General features: G+C 34.8%; 2 protein-coding genes across 2 annotated transcripts in view; one reads left to right on the forward strand and one right to left on the reverse strand.

The window, feature by feature from the left end:
* Positions 1 to 9,563: 9,563 nt before the first annotated feature.
* LOC129752552 (uncharacterized) lies at positions 9,564 to 15,527 on the forward strand. Its single transcript, XM_055748326.1, has one exon. The coding sequence runs from the start codon at positions 9,564 to 9,566 to the stop codon at positions 15,525 to 15,527; it is 5,964 nt and encodes a 1,987-aa protein (XP_055604301.1).
* A 760-nt stretch (positions 15,528 to 16,287) lies between these two features.
* The window catches only part of LOC129752553 (uncharacterized), a 33,935-nt gene continuing 30,775 nt past the window's right edge, over positions 16,288 to 19,447 (reverse strand). The window contains exon 3 of the mRNA XM_055748327.1: positions 16,288 to 16,305. Coding sequence (XP_055604302.1) covers positions 16,288 to 16,305 — 18 coding nt within the window. The remainder of the gene's footprint in view (positions 16,306 to 19,447) is intronic.

Here is a 19,447-nt window from a genome sequence, read left to right on the forward strand (position 1 = left end):
CCCAAACAACCATCCATCAATAGCAATAGTATAAATAATAACCAAAACTCACACATCACAACGATTCCAATCCCACTTACCAACTCAGAAAGCTCAACCTCCAACAATACCCACACATTCCACATAACACAATATCCATAATTCAAAAAGTACGTTAAAAGTGCAACCATAGGAAATCGGATGAAAAATATTCTTTTCTATCCGGTTCAAATTGTAAGATTTCAAATTCAAAATTCAAACTGTAAATGTAATAACAACAATACCCCCCACAGAGCTGCAAATACTGGACACCTAGCCGTTGGAAAAAAACGATATTGACAATAACAGCAGACAGACAAGTGAGTTTACACATTTTAGAATAGTTTCACAAACAATGCTCAAAATAATTTATAATACAATAAACTTCCAGTTCCCTTGAGAAAGACCACAAAAAATGGTCGAAACGTCGGGTATTTCAAATAAAACGTTGTTTGATTAAAATCTCAGACCGTAAAAAGCCAAAAATTATTATTCATTAAAAAAAAAAATATTTAAAAAAACAAAATTGAAAAAAAAACTTAAAAAATTTTTGGAAAAAATAAAACATAAAACATTGGAAGTTAAAATTGGAAATTTTTTTGAAAAAAATAAAAATGGATAAAAATAAAAAAAGGAAAAAAAGGAAAAAAAAGGAAAAAAAATGAAAAAAAGCAAAAAATAAAAAAATAGGAAAAAATAGCAAAAAATGAAAAAATAGCAAATAAAAGGAAAAAATAAAAAAGAATTGACAAAAATTGAAAAAAAAAAATGGAAAAAATAAAATAAATTGAAAAAAATAAAATAAATTGGGAAAAATAAAATAAATTGGAGAAAACTTAAAAAAATTTAAAAATTAAAAAAAATGGAAAAAAATAACAAAAATTCAAAAAATGTAAAAAAACCGAAAAAAAATTTAAAAAAATCAATATAAAAAATTGGTAAAAAATTGAAAAAAAGAACAAAAATTGAAAACATTGAAAAAATAAACAAAATGAAATAATTTAAATCAAAAAATTTGAAAAAACTTTAAAAAAAGAAACAAATAATTTTTTTTACAGAATAAAAAATTTCAAAAATTTTAAAAAATTGAAAAATCATCAAAAAAAAAAAAACAATCAAAAAATATAGAAATTAAAAATAGATTAAAAATAATAAAAAATAGTGAAAAACAAAAAAAAAATTAAGAAAAATTAAAAAAAATAGTGGAAAAAATTTAAAAAAAAGGAAAAATTGGAAAAAATAAGTTTTTTCAAATTAAATAAAAGTTACAAAATACAATAAAAAATTACAAAAAATAACTAAGAATTACAAAAAAGTGAATTAAAAATTACAAAAAATAATAAAAAATCACAAAAAATAATTAAAAATTTAAATTTAAAAACAATCAATTAAAATTTAAAAAAAAATATAAAAATCGAAAAATAAATTAAAAATTAATTAATAAATAAATCCAAAAAAAAACTTGAACAACAGAACAAAAAACCAAATCAATTTTAAATGTTATTAATACAAATTTAAAAAAAAAATAGAAATTAGCATTTTTTAAATAAAAAATAAATAGAAATAAAAATAAAAAAAATGATAAAATTAAAAAATATTTAAAAATAACTTTAAAAAAAGTAAAAAATTAAAAATGGAATATTATAAAATAAATAAAATGCAAAAAACACATAATAAAGAAATAAAAAACAAATTAATAAAAAAAATGAATAAGTAAAAAATAAAGAAAAAAATAAACAAATTAAAATTTAGCAATCTAGCGAGGTTTTTCAAAACCCGTATTCATTTAATCAAGTAATTAATTGCGAGCGCCGATTGCGAAAAAAAATGGAATAACCCTAACAATACTTCAAAATGGCGTTCCAGATTTGAAACTCAGAATAAGATTCATTAGTCGAAATTCATATTTTACTTCAGATTCAAATGTCGGTTCAAAAATAAAGAAAAATCAGATTGTAACTCAAAACATTTAAATTGAAATACTAGATTGCTGATTGAGGGCTCTTATACAAATTTCAATGTTTGGCTTATTTTAAAATTCAGAAATTGTTTTTTTTTAACATTTGAGAACTCGGAGTTCTTCAGGAAAAAACATCCAGGATTTAAATTAAGGAATTTATGTTTATGTAAAATATTTGCGGAATTTTTCAGCACCTATACAGGCCGAATAAATCCAGGCAATTTCATCTAAAAACCTGAAAAACATCCGGGCATTTGTTTCGAAATTATCGACCAAGAATCCGGGCAATATTCGAGGAAATTGGTTCAAAACCCAGTAGGAGTCCACAAAAATCATGAAAAAAAAACTTGAAATATGTTTCTTTTTCATTAAAACTCATCAGTTTATTTGATATCATATTTTAGGCTTCCAAAAAATCTTTCAAGATTATTTTTCTAAAAACTGCTCAGAATTTTCAATTTGGACGCATAAATAAAAAAAAATGTGGTCCCCAATCGGTTTTTTTTTGGTTTGATTTAGTAAATAAAGTGAATAAATCCGGGCGAAATTCAGGCTGCTTTCAATTAAATCCGTGCAAGCGCGCCGGACCGGACATTTCCCAAATTTTGTATGAAATACCCGGGGAATCCCGGATAAAACCGGGCAATCTGGCAATCTTAATATAGAAACCTGTCATCTTCTCGTAAAAAATGCAGGAAATTTTAGTTTTCTAATCTATTATTTAGCTAAAAAATATTGCAGTTTTATCAAAAGCCAAATTTCAAACAGAAATCTTGAATTGGGATCAAAATTGCGACAATCAGCTTTGAACCGACATATTTCAATCATTTTTGATTTTGAAGGTTTGAAAAATTTTGCTTATTTAATTTGAGTATAGAATACGATTTTATTTTAAAGAAATTGAAGGCTTTATTTTAAAAACTCAATCTTTGTTCAAATCAGATAAGCTGAATTTACCAGATTTTGACAGCAAATTCAAAGATTTCAACCATCGATGTAATTAAGTTTCCTAGTTTGTTCCTAAAGCTGATATACTTGGAAATGTTACACCGTGATTTTTTTCGGAGCTTTGACCAGAGGTGCCAGGTGTCCTGTTTTTCAAAGATATGACCTTATTTTCGAGAGACCGTCCTAATTAAAAAGGATCACATTTAAGATCAGCATCCGGATCTGGACATGAATCTGAATCTGGATCTGAATCTAAATCTGATCTTAATCAGGTTTAGAATCAGGATAAGGGTCAAGAATCAAGATCGAGATCAAAATGTGGATGAAGAACACTCTGAATTGTCAAACTTTCTATCTTTAAAACAAGAACATTACGACCACATTTTCATTTCTAATAATAATTTTAAGAATCTCTATAATTAGAAATTTTATCGAAAACTGACTGACTCTTGCTGTGATATATTTTTTTAACTCAATTGTTGTGACTCAGATCAAGAGTGATATATTTGTCAAATCGATAACAATCTGGATCTCATCTCGAAATGGTCATCAATAATGCTCCAGAAAATTAATTCAAACAAGCCAAATCCCTAAGTAGGTCAAAATCAGAAAACACCGCTCGATGAATGGAGCGCGGAAATTTTCCTGCATATATTTAAAGAATCAAAATGCGAACTGCCTTCGCCGTGACTTGGCCGACTTGGTGATAAAGTGACAAATTTACCCCATTAGAGATGTTTCGAAAACTGGGCCCATTTTCCTCCCTAAAGCTGTAAATTCACGCTTCGAATAAACGTTCACAGATTTTTCGTGTTTGCTATCCCTAGGGCCAAATTGTTGTACACTCGAAAAGGGCGTCTCCAATGTTTTCCAGCTCGTTGACCGGGTACCATCAGTTTTTCTTCCTTCCCGGAGGGCAGAACTGGTGGGTGATTTACCCCCCTCGCTCGAAACAGAAGGTCCCCGGAAAAGTGAGTGAGTGGGTGTGTGTAAAACAGCAGATGCTGTTTCGACTTTCCCGAAGAAAGTTTTCGCGGAACATCCCGAGAAAATGGAGTTGCTTACCTACTTGCTGCTTCACCCAAAGGCAGTTTGATCCGAGGGGCTACTATACATATTTTAGCATGACGATATGCATTAAAAAATGATCCAACGAAGTTGACCGGAAGGCAAACAAGTGATGACAAATTGCTGAGTAAATTAGGTCGGGTCGAAATGGGGGAGGGTTTCACTTTTTTTTTCGTTGTAAGAATATCTCAAGTGGGTTTCGTTCTGCCAGCACCGGTTGGCTTGGTGATTTAGGATAAAATTCGTCTCTCTCGCTCTAAGAGTGAGGTTTCTCTTCATTAGGGGGAAAATGAGTAACGATGCTGAGATTTTTTTATGCGAATAAAGCGGTCAATAAGTCTAGCTTTCGAAATTAATAGGGGTTTGAGCTGTGGAATATTAATCTACAAGGTAAGGAACTTCGGTACTTAAAATAATCTAATTGCAGGTTTGAATTTAAGTCTGTTTCCGGACTAGTCGAGTGACTGAAAGATCTATGAACAACACTGGTAGATGCTTAGGAATTCCTTTCAAAGACGCTTATAGCATGTTACTCAGCTGGAAAAGCTCTCAGGGATGTCAAGGTCTCATAAAATTTTTAAAAAGCAGCTTTTCTACCTTCATGAAAACCTGTGAATATCAATAAACCATTCGCCATACCATCCAAGTCGCATAGAAGTTCCTTAGTGCTGCCACTTGAAACTAAAAAGTCCACCTACTGTTCACTTCGAAGCGCAATGACTGTGTCCACTTACGGATCACTAGAAAGCGTAAAGACTGTGACGATGGCACCTGAATCGTGTGAATGTATTTTGAGCGCCTTTTTTGGACTTTCAAAGTTCGTTTAAAGGTCCAAAATGGGTCCGGTCTCATTCACTGAGCCAAAAGTGACTAAGAATGTTCCTGTTCAAGTCCTATTGTGACTTTTGATTACTTGAATAAAACTTCTGCAAAGCACGTTTCGCTTAAACTGAAGATGATCTGTAATAGCTTGGTTGTCATTTCCCCTCTGCAGAAAACACAGAAGAATATCCCATTCCGGAACAGACACACCGCAATTTCCTGCATCGGAGTTCAATTTCCGCAGACAAACTGACTGGACCGAGTCGGAGAAAAAAAAGGTAAAAGGAAACAACAATATCCAACATCCAAAGACAGGACCCCGAAAAAAAGAGCACTCCGGCGGTTCACCGGCAAACACAATTAGTCCTCCGGAAGGCAACCGGACCAGGCCTGGCCATCGGAGCGGAACCACACGATGCAAACCAAAACGTCAGGTTAATTAAAAGAATGTCCCCCAGGAGTCTCCCGTATCCTGAACCTGGAGAACAACAACTCTGGCCCAGCTCTCTCTCCTACTTCTCCTTTTTCGGGCCACCAGGTTGATCCTGAGTGCTTCTTTTTTTTTTGTTTCCTGCACCACGTGTGCTTGAAGGTTTGTGTACAACACACGTGAATGTCCGTCCGTCCGTTCACAGACCATGTTGTTGTCTTCCGTTTGTTTTTATATTTTCGTTCGAAACATTTTAGCCTGGCGCAGGAACTTTCATTTGTGTACACAGCGTTTCGGCCGGTGTGCTGACAATTTCGTGTTTTTTTGCCGTGGCGAAATGGGTGCCGGGAAAAAAACTTGATCCCTCCGGGGACCAGGTCTATATACGATGGCGGTGCGGTGGCCATCTAAAAGTTTGTTAAATTTGACTTTTCCTCGGCCGCTTGTGGTAGAAAAAAAAATAAATTTTTCCTACCAAGTTTGCTGCATATTTAACAGAATTCCTTATAACGAAATAAGAAAACTTCTGATTTGAAACGGTTAGAATTGAAACATTTCGAATTACATTAAATCTAAAACCTTCCTTTATTTTCATTGGTTTTTCATGCTTAAAGTTTTTACATATTTTTTTTTTCAAAAAAGGATTACAACTTCTTCGATTATTCTCAAGTTTACATTTGCTTGGACATTTGTTCCATTTTGCTTCGAATGAGAGCTAAAAAAAACAGTTCAAAGAGATGAACTACAAAAGCTGGTTACTCAAAAAAAGAAAATCTGCAGCATCTGCTCCACTCAAGGTTCATAAAAGGCACAAAATTTAAGGCCGCCGACCGTGGCCTAGAGGATAGCGTTCAAGTCTTCTGAGCCAGAGGTCATGAGATCGGATCCCGGTCACGGCATACATAGTACACTTTCTGTGGGTCGGTGGTTTTAGCATTTGTAAGATGCTAGCCATTTTATTCTTGAAAGATAAACGCCTTAGAATCAAGTAAATTAGATCTCTTCAAAGAAATATGAAGTTTCACTGAGATCCTATATGTGTGTGTTCGTTTGATATTAGAGCCACGCGGAAGCAATAAGTTCACTTCAATAGATCATCACATGGCTCAAAGAGGAAACTCTTTTTGTATTCCTTCGACTATCACAAACTCTGCCAAAAGTGAACTTTGATAGCTCTAGAGTAGTTATGAGGTACTCTTTCCTTCATCATCCTACTCTGGGACAAGAACTTATGATGCACCATGCCCCTGCAATAGAAGAAAAATGTAAGCAAAAGCTTCATTTTTGACAGATTTTAGTTCGTGAAGTAGGTTAAATTCGAAAGGGAGGAATAAAATTTGGGCTTCTTAGAAAATTTATGTTTATTAAATATATTTTTTTACGACTTTTTTCTTTTTTTTCTATTTATTTCTTTTTGTTTTCTCTAAATTGCTTTTTTCTTTCATTTTTCCTTTCGAAATTGCTTATCGTTTACTTTCATTTGTTTTTGATTATTTTTTTTTTTATTAAGTTGATTTTTTTTTCAATTTAGGCTGGAACAAATATCAATTTCTTCTTTTGTCACCCCCCCCTTCGAGATTTTCAAAAACCCGAAGGGGGAAATAAATAAAGTTTGAAGAATTTAATGAAAATTTCGAAAAAAAATCAAGAATCCAAAAGATTACAAGACGAAAAAAACAAATTTTGGAAAATGGAAGTTATTCCACCTTTTGTATTTTTGATTTTATTGAATTTTTCGATAAAATATTACATGTTTTTTAGGTTTTGTGCAATGATATTCTATGCAACTGTGTTGCATACAAGCTTTCGTGCAATTTATTCCAATTTATTTGTTTTTCGCTTTATTTTTTATTGTCCCCCCCCCTCGCGATGTTCCAACTCCGAGTGACAAAAGAAGGATTTGAAATTTGTTCCGGCCTTATTTCTTATTGTTTAATTTTTATTTATTTTTTTCTAGTTTTTTCTATTTATTTTCTATTTTGAAATATATTTTTATATACAGGCTCCGTTCGTTTTTGGCAACATTCGATTTTGGCAACATCCGATTTTGGCACATGTGCCGAAATCGAACGGTTTTTAAAAGCGACATTACCTTTTAGATTTCTTTATAAAAAGACCAATATAATTCAAACAAACACCACAAATACGTTTTTACTTTCTGAAAAGTTGATAAAATACAACCAAAAAAACAAAAGTTTTTTAAACATTTTTTAAAGTACTCAAAAATGACAAAAAGATGAAAAATTGAAAAAATTAAAAAACAAATACAAACAAAATATTAAAAATCACAAAAACAACTTAAAAATGATAAAGAATGACAAAAACAGCAAATATGGCAAAAAAAACAAAGATTATAAACAAAACAAGAATAGTGCAAAATGCATTGAAAACATGAGAAAAGACAATAAAAATGGCTAAAAATAGTCGGAAATTGACTAAAAGTAACGTCAATGATAATAACAAAAGTTATTTTGCAAAAATAAGAGAAAAAAAATTAAGAAAAAAAACCGTTCGATTTTGGCAACATTCGATTTTGGCAACACAAAATATTCGGGCATGTTGCCAAAATCGAACGGGGTCTGTATTTATTTTTTGTTTGTGCTTTTATAAATTTTCTCAATCTTTTGAACTCAAAGAGGAAACTATTTTTGTATTCCTTCGAGTTTCACAAATTCTGCCCAAAAATGAACTTCGATAGTTCGATGAGTAGTTATGAGGTATTCCTTCCTTCTTCGCTCTACTCTGGGACAAGAACTCATGATGCACCACGCCCCTGCAATAGAAGAAAAATGTAAGCAAAAGCTTCATTTTTGAAAGATTTTAGTTCGTGAAATACGATACATTCGAAAGGGAGGAATGAAATTTGGGCTTCTTAGAAGTTTTTTGTTTACTAAACATATTTTTTACGACTTTTTTCCTTTTTTTTCTATTTATTTTTTATTGTTGTTTTCTCTAAATTGTTGTTTTTTCCTTCATTTTTTCTTTCGAAATTGCTTTTCGTCTACTTTAATTGTTTTTTATTTATTTATTTATGTTTAGTTGATTTTTTTTTATTTTTAAAATTTATTTCTGATTGCTTAATTTTTATTTATTTCTTCTAGTTTTTTCTATTTATTTTCCATTTTTAAATATTTTTTTATGTTTTTATTTTTTTGTTGTGCTTTTATGAATTTTCTCATTTTTTTATTTCAAAGAGGGAACTATTCTTGTATTCCTCCGAGTATCACAAATTCTCCCCAAAACTGAACTTTGAAAGCTCTTGAGTAGTTATGAGGTACTCCTTCCTTCATCATTCTACTCTGGGACAATAACTCATGGTGCACCTCGCCCCTGCAATTGAAGAAAAATGTAAGCAAAACCTTTATTTTTAACAGGCCTTAGTTCGTTAAGTTGGTTACATTCGGAATGGAGAATTAAATTTGACCTTTTAGAAGTTTTTTGTTTATTTATCGTATTTTTTTTTACTTTTTTTTCATTTTTCTATTCATTTTTTATTGTTGTTATCGATCAGTTTTCCTTGATTTTTTTTTCTGTCAAAATTGCTTTTCGTTTAGTCTAATTTGTTTTTGGTTTAATTATTTATTTATTTAATTTTTTTTTTTTAAATTTATTTCTCATTGTTTAATTTTTTTCAAGTTTTTTTCTTTTTTTTTTCTATTTTTGAAACATTGTTATCGGCGCCGTGTCGAATCCCTCGATCAGAAACGTCCGATCGTAACCACCAACACAATTGTACGATGGAAAACGTCATTAGACTTGTCAAGTGATAGGCGGAAAACGAGGGTGATTTTTTTAAAGCTGGCGTCTTAAATGATAGCGTGATTTTTGCGAGAGTTCCGAGTTGAATACTCATTGATTATATAATTAATTCGAAAAGTGTAAAGTTATAAAAAGGTTAGTAGATTATATAGATATTTGCGAATCGCCTCTAATAATAATAATATCTAAACAGAGGGCAGATTATCGAAGGTTTTCTTGTGAAGGTTAGGAGTTGCATTTGATTGCACTCGGTGCAGCAACAAACGGTGAGCAACCATGTGGAAAATAAAATGAACATAATGTTATCAAAGTTTATATCCATATAGGAACCGATTATATTTCAAACCGAAGAGAATAGTACAGGGAAAAAGGATTTAAATGTACACTAAACGTAAGTTCTTTCTTATAATTCGCGATTTATTTGCTAACCCTAAACTACTATTGCAGGAGAATTTTAATCGTTCCTGAAATACACGATTAAAAATTCCGGAAAAAAGCATTTCATTAATCCGAAGTTGGCACTATCAACATTTTAAAATTCTCGTTTAATCGGTGGAAATGTCTGGACCCGGTTCCAAGAAGTCATCACGTTCGGTGCAGAAAGATGTTGATGGCAATGATGATGCGTTTGTACCTGCAGTGGAAATCCTAACCTCACATGATGATGGGAAGCAGTCATCGGAAAACACAATTGTCGGGCTGATTGATGATCGTTCGGCCAAGGATCAGAAGAAGAAAACGGGTGCCAAGCCCAAGGGCAAGAAAGCACCCACTTTCAGCTGTGCTCTCTGCAAGTGGCCCGACAATAACGATATGGTTATGTGCGATTCGTGCAATCTATGGCACCACTTTATCTGCGTGGGTGAAACCCAGGGGGTTAGTAACCGGCCATGGATTTGCGAGAAATGTCTAGCAAAGGAAAAGATTCAACAAAAAGGTTATTCTAGCGTGGGTAGCATTATAGATGTTCCAGTCAGTATTGGTAAGAACCACGACCAGAGGGTTCTATTGAAAAGGTTAAAAGAAGAAGCCAAGTTGAAGGAGGAATTCGCGATGAAAAGGTTAGAACTACAAGAGAAGTTGGCTAGCGAATTTCTTCTGAAGAAATATGAACTGCTCGGCATAAACGGTGATGATAATGGTAGCATAGTAGGAAGCGAAATATCCGAATCGGGGAATAGTAGGCAGCGCATCAGGGACTGGATCGATGGCGTCGAACAATGCGTTGAACCAGGAAATCCTTCTTCAGAAAAATCTTTCGTTATGCAAAGCGGAAATCCAAGAAAACAAAACTCGCGAATGGGAACTGGTATCCCAAGTGTTTTGAATTCACTATCTTTGACGCCGTTTGTGAATGGGCAGATGGTGAGCAACAATCAATGTCGGCAGCCTGTTGGAAACGATACCAGCGGTCGGCATTTCCTTCCCGAGCAGAAATCTACGCCAAATAACCGAAGATTGGCTGGTGGGTGCGTACTTCCTGAGCAGCACAACGATTTGGAATCTTTCGTGTTGAACCGAAGCCAACTAGCGGCCCGGCAGGCGGTGTCCAGGGACTTACAGGAGTTCAGTGGTGACCCAGAAGACTGGCCGTTATTTTACGGCACCTTTATTTCATCGACCGCAATGTGCGGATTCTCAAATGAGGAGAATATGCTCCGTTTGAGAAAATGCTTAAAAGGAAGAGCGCTTCAAGCAGTGCGCTCTCGCCTGTTACATCCCTCGAATGTTGGCGGAGTATTGGCTACACTAAAAATGGTTTTCGGTCAGCCGGAGTCGATTGTACAAGCGATAACTTTCAAAATTAGAAGTCTTCCTCCCCCCGATATGGATCGGCTGGAAACATTAGTTGATTTTGCTCTATCGGTAGAGAATTTGCGCGCTACAATAGAGGCATGTGAGGTAGATGGTTTTATGCATAATGTATCCTTACGCAACGAACTTATTAATAAATTACCCACAATTCTAGCGATGCAATGGGCTAAATATGCCCGTGAATCGAAGTCTCAAACACTGTCTGATTTAAGCTCTTGGCTCTATTCTATGGCTGAAGATGCTAGTTGGGTTCTGAAATCTTCCCCACCAATTCGAAAAACTAGGAAGAATGATAAGCATGTGAATGTTCATGCTAGCTTAGAGTACCACAGTGCATTACCTTCAAGTTCTTCGTTCAATTCCCAACAGCATAGTTCTCAAATGGTTAAGCCGCTCAAGACCAAAGAATGCAGCGTATGTAAGGGTTCGTGCGCTTCCATTGCCAAGTGCCAGAGATTCAGCGGACTAGATTATGATTCTAAGTGGGCAGTTATCCGAGAACTGCACTTGTGCAAAAAATGTCTTCGACGTCACACCGGATATTGTAGGTCACAGTCAGTATGCGGCGTAAATGGGTGCGACTTAAAGCACCATCCATTGATGCATAAGTCGTTAACACCACCAGCAGCACCGGCGCCGGCTCCACAGAACTACGACGAAACAAACTGCAACATACACCGGAATCAATCGAACGAGGTTTTGTTCAGGGTTGTACCTGTCACGCTTCATGGAACAGGTACGGTCGTCCACACGTATGCACTTCTAGATGACGGTTCAGAGTTATCGCTAATAGATGAAGACTTGGCTGAGCAGTTGCAGCTGGAAGGTGCGCGAAAGGCACTTTGCCTGAAATGGACAGGAGATACCCGACGCTATGAGGAAAATTCCAGAGTTGTAAACCTTTGTATTTCTGGTGCAGGAGGTGCTTTACATGCTTTGAATGGAGTTCGTACAGTTCAAGAGTTGAATTTGCCACATCAGTCTTTAGTTGTCGAGGAGCTAACAGTAAGGTATCCCTACCTGAAAGGGCTGCCAATTCAATCGTATCACGACGCCGTTCCGCGTATTCTCATTGGGTTAGATCATGCTCATTTGGGAAATACACTCAAGCTACGCGAAGGCAGTGTCAATCAACCGATCGCTGCAAAATCCAGGTTAGGGTGGCTAGTTTTCGGAAGTTGTGTGGAGCGCAGACCAGCTAGTGTTTATGCTAACGTTCACTACCTTCCGCAATGCGAATGCATAGATGATGCTGAACTTCATAAGGCGATGAAGAATTATTTTTCCTTGGACAGCATGGGAGTGGTGCAACGAGAAGCTATGCTTTCAACAGACGATCAGAGGGCACTTCATCTACTCCAAACGAAAACCCTTCGACTACCTGAAAAGTATGAAGTTTGTCTCTTGTGGAAGTACGAAAATGTTAGGCTACCAGACAGTAAGGTGATGGCACTTCGTAGATGGGAATGTTTAGAGAAACGTTTGTCAAAAGACCAATCGCTCGCTCGGATACTGAAGGAGAAAATAGAGGATTACTTAGAAAAGAACTATATTCGCAAGTTAACTAAATCTGAACTTGAATCCTGCTTCCCACGGGTTTGGTATCTTCCGATCTTCCCGGTGGTAAACCCGAACAAACCAAGCAAAGTCAGAATTGTTTGGGATGCTGCGGCGAAGGCCCATAATGTATCGTTGAATTCCGTATTATTAAAAGGTCCCGACCAGTTATGCTCGCTTCTATCAGTCCTACTGAAATTTCGCGAATTCCGGGTGGCATTCTCAGGTGACATCCGTGAGATGTATCACCAAGTGATGATCAACGAAACTGACCAGCAATGTCAGAGATTTTTTTGGAAGGATGATCCTTCAGCACCTGAGCCTAGTGTCTTCGTAATGCAGGTGATGACCTTTGGGGCTAGCTGTTCGCCGAGTTGTGCCCAATTTATAAAAAACACCCATGCCCGAAAATTTAGTGATCGGTTTCCAGAAGCAGTCGATGTAATTATAAACAAGCACTACGTAGATGATGCTTTAGTCAGCGTAGAGAATGAAGAAGATGCAATACGGGTAGCGAAAGAAGTTCATGAAATTCACCGATCAGGAGGGTTCGAAATTAGAAACTGGATTTCCAACTCCCAAAGATTTCTGAACGCCTTGTCTGGTCAAATGAACTCCGAGAAAAACTTGAATATTTGTTCAGAACTAGCCACCGAGAAAATATTGGGGATGTATTGGGACACCGCATCCGATATGTTCAGATTTAAGCTCTCCTCACGCCACGATCCTGAACTTCTGTTGGGGAAACGTATACCAACGAAGAGAGAAGTGTTAAGAACTCTGATGATGATATTCGACCCTCTCGGATTAATCGGGCATGTCCTCATGTATTTGAAAGTGATCCTCCAAGAGATTTGGCGAGCTGGCACAGCTTGGGACGAAGCTATAGATAACGATCTTTTCAGGAAATGGTTGCAATGGTTAAAAGTGTTACCCAACTTAGAAGATATTCGCATTCCTCGCTGTTTTCGGGCATTGACCTCCGCCTCGAGTGCAACAGAAGTGCAGCTCCATACGTTTGTAGATGCCAGCGAGAGTGGATTCGCTGCAGCTGTATTCTTGAGATTCGAAGAGGGTGTACACATAGAGTGCTCGCTAGTTGGAACTAAAACGCGTGTTTCACCACTGAAATTTTTGACCATTCCTAGGTCTGAGCTGCAAGCGGGAGTTAAGGGGGAAAGATTCGCTTCGAGTGTCATCAAGTCTTTATCGATCCACATCTCCCATCGTTTTTACTGGACCGACTCTAGAAATCTATTATGCTGGCTTAAATCCGATCATCGTCGCTACAGCCAGTTTGTCGGCACGCGCGTGAGTGAAATATTAGAGCTGACTGACATCAGTGAATGGAATTGGGTACCAACCAAGGACAATGTTTCTGACGACGGTACGAAATGGAGAGGTGTTCCTGATATCTCCGAGAACAGCCGATGGTTCAAAGGTCCACCATTTATCTACCAGCAAAAGCAAAAGTGGCCTAAAATTCCATCGACTCTAGGGGCTACCGAAGAAGAACTACGACCGAGATTGATGCTGCACTACGCTACCTGCCAGCCGATCGTTGAAGTTGAAAACTTCTCCAAATGGGTCAAACTGTACCGATTGACTGCAATGTTCTTGAGGGCCGTTAAAAAGTTCATCGTTTTCTTGAAGATCAAAAGAGAGTCGCAGAGACCATGCATTTTATTACCACTAAGTCAAGATGAGCTTATTGCAGCACAAAACCTTTTGTATCGTCAAGTTCAAAGCTATGCCTATCCCGAAGAATATTCCCTTCTACAGAAACCATCGAATACTTCCTTACCTAAACGCAGTTCACTTTTTCGCGTATCACCGTTTCTAGACGAACATCAAGTTATGCGCATTCATAATCGCGCTAAAAATTGCCAATTTACTGACCTAGAATCTAAAAACCCAATAGTTTTGCCACCCACGCACCATCTTACCAAACTAATCGCACAACATTACCATCGAAATCTGCTACATCGCAATCATGAAACCGCAATCAACCGTCTACGTTTACGTTATTATATCCCAAAATTGAGAGCTTTCTTCCGTAGAATGAGAGGAGATTGCCAACAATGTAAAATCGCAAACGCTAAACCACAACCACCAGCAATGGCCGATCTTCCTGCTTCGAGGTTGGCTGCATTTTGTCGACCTTTCACGTACGTGGGTGTGGACTATTTCGGTCCGATACCAGTTTCTGTAGGTCGTCGGTCAGAGAAAAGATGGGGCGTCTTAGTCACCTGTCTAACAACCCGAGCAATCTACATCGAGCTGGCGCATTCCCTTACAACAGATTCCTGTATAATGGCCCTAAGAGTGTTCATGGTTCGACGAGGTGTTCCTGCAGCCATTTACAGTGATCGTGGAACGAATTTTATAGAAGCTTCGAAAGAATTGTCCATAGAACTGGATAAGATGAATCAAAACAAATTGATAGCAGCAATCGTATCTCCAGATACCAGATGGGAGTTCAATCCGCCAGCTTCTCCGCACATGGGCGGTTCGTGGGAGAGGCTCATACAAAGTGTAAAAAAGAACCTGCAAAACATGACGTTGACTAGACTGCCATCTGATGAAGTACTCCGGTGCGCATTGACCGAAATTGAAGGGACAGTCAACTCCAGGCCTCTCACCTTTGTTGCATTGGACGACGAGGATTCACCTGTTCTAACGCCGAATCATTTCATCCTGGGATCGTCGGATGGCCTGAAACCGTTGGCTCTCTTTGACGATAGTTCTAAAGCGTTGAAGAAATCCTGGCACACCTCTCAGTTGATCGCGAATATTTTCTGGAGACATTGGCTCAACGACTATCTTCCGTGTCTTACACGGCGGTCCAAGTGGTTCAATCTAGCTCGTCCGATTTCCGTAGGAGATGTCGTCGTGATTGCTGATCCCAACTCACCCCGGAATACGTGGCCTAAGGGCAGAGTCATCGGGACAAGCCATGCCAAAGATGGACAAGTGAGATGGGCGGTCGTCCAGACGGCGCATGGTATTTATGAGCGCCCTGCAGTTAAGATCGCGGTTCTCGACGTTGGCGTTCAACCTATTGCGTCCCAGGAGGAATGTGGCCGCACTACCGGGGGGACTGTTATCGGCGCCGTGTCGAATCCCTCGATCAGAAACGTCCGATCGTAACCACCAACACAATTGTACGATGGAAAACGTCATTAGACTTGTCAAGTGATAGGCGGAAAACGAGGGTGATTTTTTTAAAGCTGGCGTCTTAAATGATAGCGTGATTTTTGCGAGAGTTCCGAGTTGAATACTCATTGATTATATAATTAATTCGAAAAGTGTAAAGTTATAAAAAGGTTAGTAGATTATATAGATATTTGCGAATCGCCTCTAATAATAATAATAATATCTAAACAGAGGGCAGATTATCGAAGGTTTTCTTGTGAAGGTTAGGAGTTGCATTTGATTGCACTCGGTGCAGCAACAAACGGTGAGCAACCATGTGGAAAATAAAATGAACATAATGTTATCAAAGTTTATATCCATATAGGAACCGATTATATTTCAAACCGACGAGAATAGTACAGGGAAAAAGGATTTAAATGTACACTAAACGTAAGTTCTTTCTTATAATTCGCGATTTATTTGCTAACCCTAAACTACTATTGCAGGAGAATTTTAATCGTTCCTGAAATACACGATTAAAAATTCCGGAAAAAAGCATTTCATTAATCCGAAGTTGGCACTATCAACAAACATATTTTGATGTTTTTATTTTTTTTTGTGCTTTTATGAATTTTCTCATTTTTTTTCAATTCAAAGAGGAAACTTTTTTTGTATTACTTCGAGTATCACATATTCTGCCCATAACTGAACTTTGATAACTCTTGAGTAGTTATGAGGTATCCCTTACATCCTCGCTCTACTGTGGGACAAGAACTCATGATGCACCAAGCCCCTGCAAAGGAAGAAAAATGTTAGCAAAAGCTTCAATTTTGACAGATTTTATTTTGTGAAGTAGGTTACATTCAAAATGGTGGAATGAATTTGGGGTTCTTAGAAGTTTTTTGTTTGTTTATTATTGTATTTTTTTACAATGTTTTTCTTTTTCTATTCATTTTTTATTGTTGTTTTCTATCAATTGATATTTTTCCTTGATTTTTTTTCTGTCGGAATTGCTTTTGGTTTAGTCTAATTTGTTTTTGTTTTAATTTTTTATTTAATTGTTTTTTTTTCAAATTTATTTCTTATTGTTTAATTTTTATTTTTTTTTCTAGTTTTCTCTAGTTCTTTTTTTCTTGTGCTTTTATGAATTTTCTCATTTTTTTTATTTCAAAGATACTACTATTTTTGTATTCCTTCGAGTATCACAAATTCTGCCCAAAACTGAACTTTGATAGCTCTTGAGTAGTTATGAGGTATTCCTTCCTTATTCTCTCTACTCTGGGACAATAACTCATGGTGCACCACGCCCCTGATATCGAAGAAAAATGTAAGCAAAAGCTTCATTTTTGACAGTAGTAGGTTACATTCGGAATGGAGGAGTAAAATGTGGGCTTCTTAGAAGTTTTTTGTTCATTTAATGTAATTTTTTTAACATTTTTTCATATATTTTTTTATTGTTGTTTCTCTTAATAGCTATTTTTTAATTGAATTTTTTTCCTATCGAAATTGCAGGGCTGGTCACTCGCAAGTTACTTGTTTTGAAATTGAATTACTAAAGTCACAATTTTTTTTTAGTTTTATTACAGATTCTCCATTTTATTACTAAACATTTTATTTTATTTTTTTGGACTCAATTATTTATGCCTAAAGACGTGTTTTTTCAACGTTTATATATGTTCTTATTTTATAAAGCTCTACTTCAGTTTACTTATTTGTTCTATTTATCTCAAATTGTAGTTAAGCTTTTTAAATAGCTTTATGGTAAAGTAGGAAACTTTTCTTTAAATCTGTCATAAAATCTTACGCGCTTATAAATTAAAATATGGATTTTAATATTCGGGAATATATATACATTCAATGTTTCTAGGACATAAAAAATCGAAACTTTTTCCAATAGTCAATTGTTTTTCATGTATTTTTACTTCGCAAATCCCACTCTTGTAAATAATACAGGCCCCTTTCGTTTTTGGCAGCACGCTCGATAATTTTGTGTTGCCAAAATCGAAAGGTTTTTTTCATTAATTTTTTTTTTACTTTTAATATTAAAAAATTATTGTTATTATTATTAACTCAATTTTTCAGTATTTTTTTATAATTTTTAGTCGTTTTTTGTTTTTTTTATTATGTTTTAGACACATTTCGAACTTTTTTTGTTACGTTTAGAATGTTTGTTATTTTTATCATATCTGTTGTTTTTGTCATTTTGCAACTTCTTTTAACATATTTTTCATCATTTTTTTTTCTTTTTCTCGGGATTTTCATCCCGAAGGATGGTTCATCCCTCTTTTCGTCATTTATATTCTTTTGTTTGTATTTGTTTTTGAGTTTTTCAAAAAATTTTATGTTTTTCGTCGTTTTTGAGTGCTTTATATTTTTTTTTATTTTTTGTCATTGTTGTTATATTTGATCAACATTGAAGAACGTATTTACGTATTTATGGTGTTTGTCTAAATTATATTGGTTCTGTTATAGCGAAAACTATGTAGTAATGTCCTTCTAAAAAACCGTTCGATTTTGGCACATGTGCCAAAATCGGATGTTGCCACAATTGAATGTTGCTAAAATCGAACGGGGTTTGTATTTTTAAATACATGTCTGGATTTTTTATACTTCAACATTTTGAACTTGTGAAGTTTATTATTTTCAATTAAATTTAAGAAATCAACTCTAATCTTAAATGATCCGAAAATTTATTTGTATTTTCATATTTTTCAGTATTTATTTCGTTTAAACAGCCTTTTGGGATTTCTCAGGTTCTCAGTTCTTTTTTTTTATTTTGACTCAAAATGCATTCACTATCCTGTGACTATAAAATAAGGATTCGGAGTAAAGATCTTCAACAAAGTTTCTCAGCAGAAAATATCATTAAAAAAAATTAGCACAAAAACTATCTCGTTTCCAAAATGGAAAGAAAGATGCTCGTTTTTTTTTGAAAAAAATATTTTTTTTGATACAAACTTAAACATGAAGATTTATTTTCTCGTAAAAACGTAAAATTTCCAAAAAAAAAAAAAGAAAAAAACTGGTTGGTTTTTCAACCAAAACGAATTTTTTCGGACTCAGGACCTGAAAAATCAAAATATGTCTCAAATTGACTCAGTCTGATGACATGTGTCATGTGATGAACTATATTTTGTTTTTTTTTTGCCAGGAGCTTATGAATCCTTATGTAAAAACAATCTTTTTAAGTTTACAGAATTGAAAACCTGATCATTTAATATCTGGGTGTAATTTTTGCAGTCCCTATTGATGTAATTTTTTACTTGTAATAGTCATTAATTTCGCCCTTATTTTATTTGAAAGTAACTTTTATGCCCTACTTTTTTGGCTCATGGTCGCTTCTAGCTCTGAAATTGCTTTTACTTTTGTTTCAATTTGTTTTTGATGTAAATTTTTATTTATTTGTCATATTTAACTTATTTTTATTAAACTTTTTCCTTGTTGTTCTATTTTTATAATTTTTTTTTATGTTTCAAATTCATGTTTTTACTTTTTTTTTCTTGCTCTTTTAAAATTTTTTTCGTGTTTTTACTTCAAAAAAAAAAAATTTTTTTTTGTGTCAATTTTATTTTGTTATAGTTTTTTTTTATCAATTTTTTTTCGATAATTTTTTGGTTTTTTGTAGTTTTTTTGAGTTTGAATTTTTTTTCCTTATTTTTTTTAATCTCTTTTATATTCTTATTAATTTTTCTATGCTTTGCCTTAGCTTCAAAATATTTTTTGTGTCATTTGTATTCCTCATGTTTTCTTGATTTTTTTTCTTAATTTCAATCAAGAAAACCTTTTCTTTTTCGTCTCTATTTCAAAAAAAAGTTTTTAAATTTTCTACTAAATTTTGCTTGTTTAACTGTTTTTAACATTTGTTGAAGTTTAATCTTTTTGTGTTCTTGTGCTAGATTCTGTCCTTTCTTTTTATATCTTTTTTGAAAGACTTT

This window comes from Uranotaenia lowii, chromosome 3, assembly GCF_029784155.1.
Source record: "Uranotaenia lowii strain MFRU-FL chromosome 3, ASM2978415v1, whole genome shotgun sequence".
NCBI classification, from domain to species: domain Eukaryota; kingdom Metazoa; phylum Arthropoda; class Insecta; order Diptera; family Culicidae; genus Uranotaenia; species Uranotaenia lowii.

Bases quoted from the DNA above. Each gene is read 5' to 3' on its own strand.
- LOC129752552 (XM_055748326.1), top strand. From the start codon at position 9,564: ATGTCTGGACCCGGTTCCAAGAAGTCATCACGTTCGGTGCAGAAAGAT.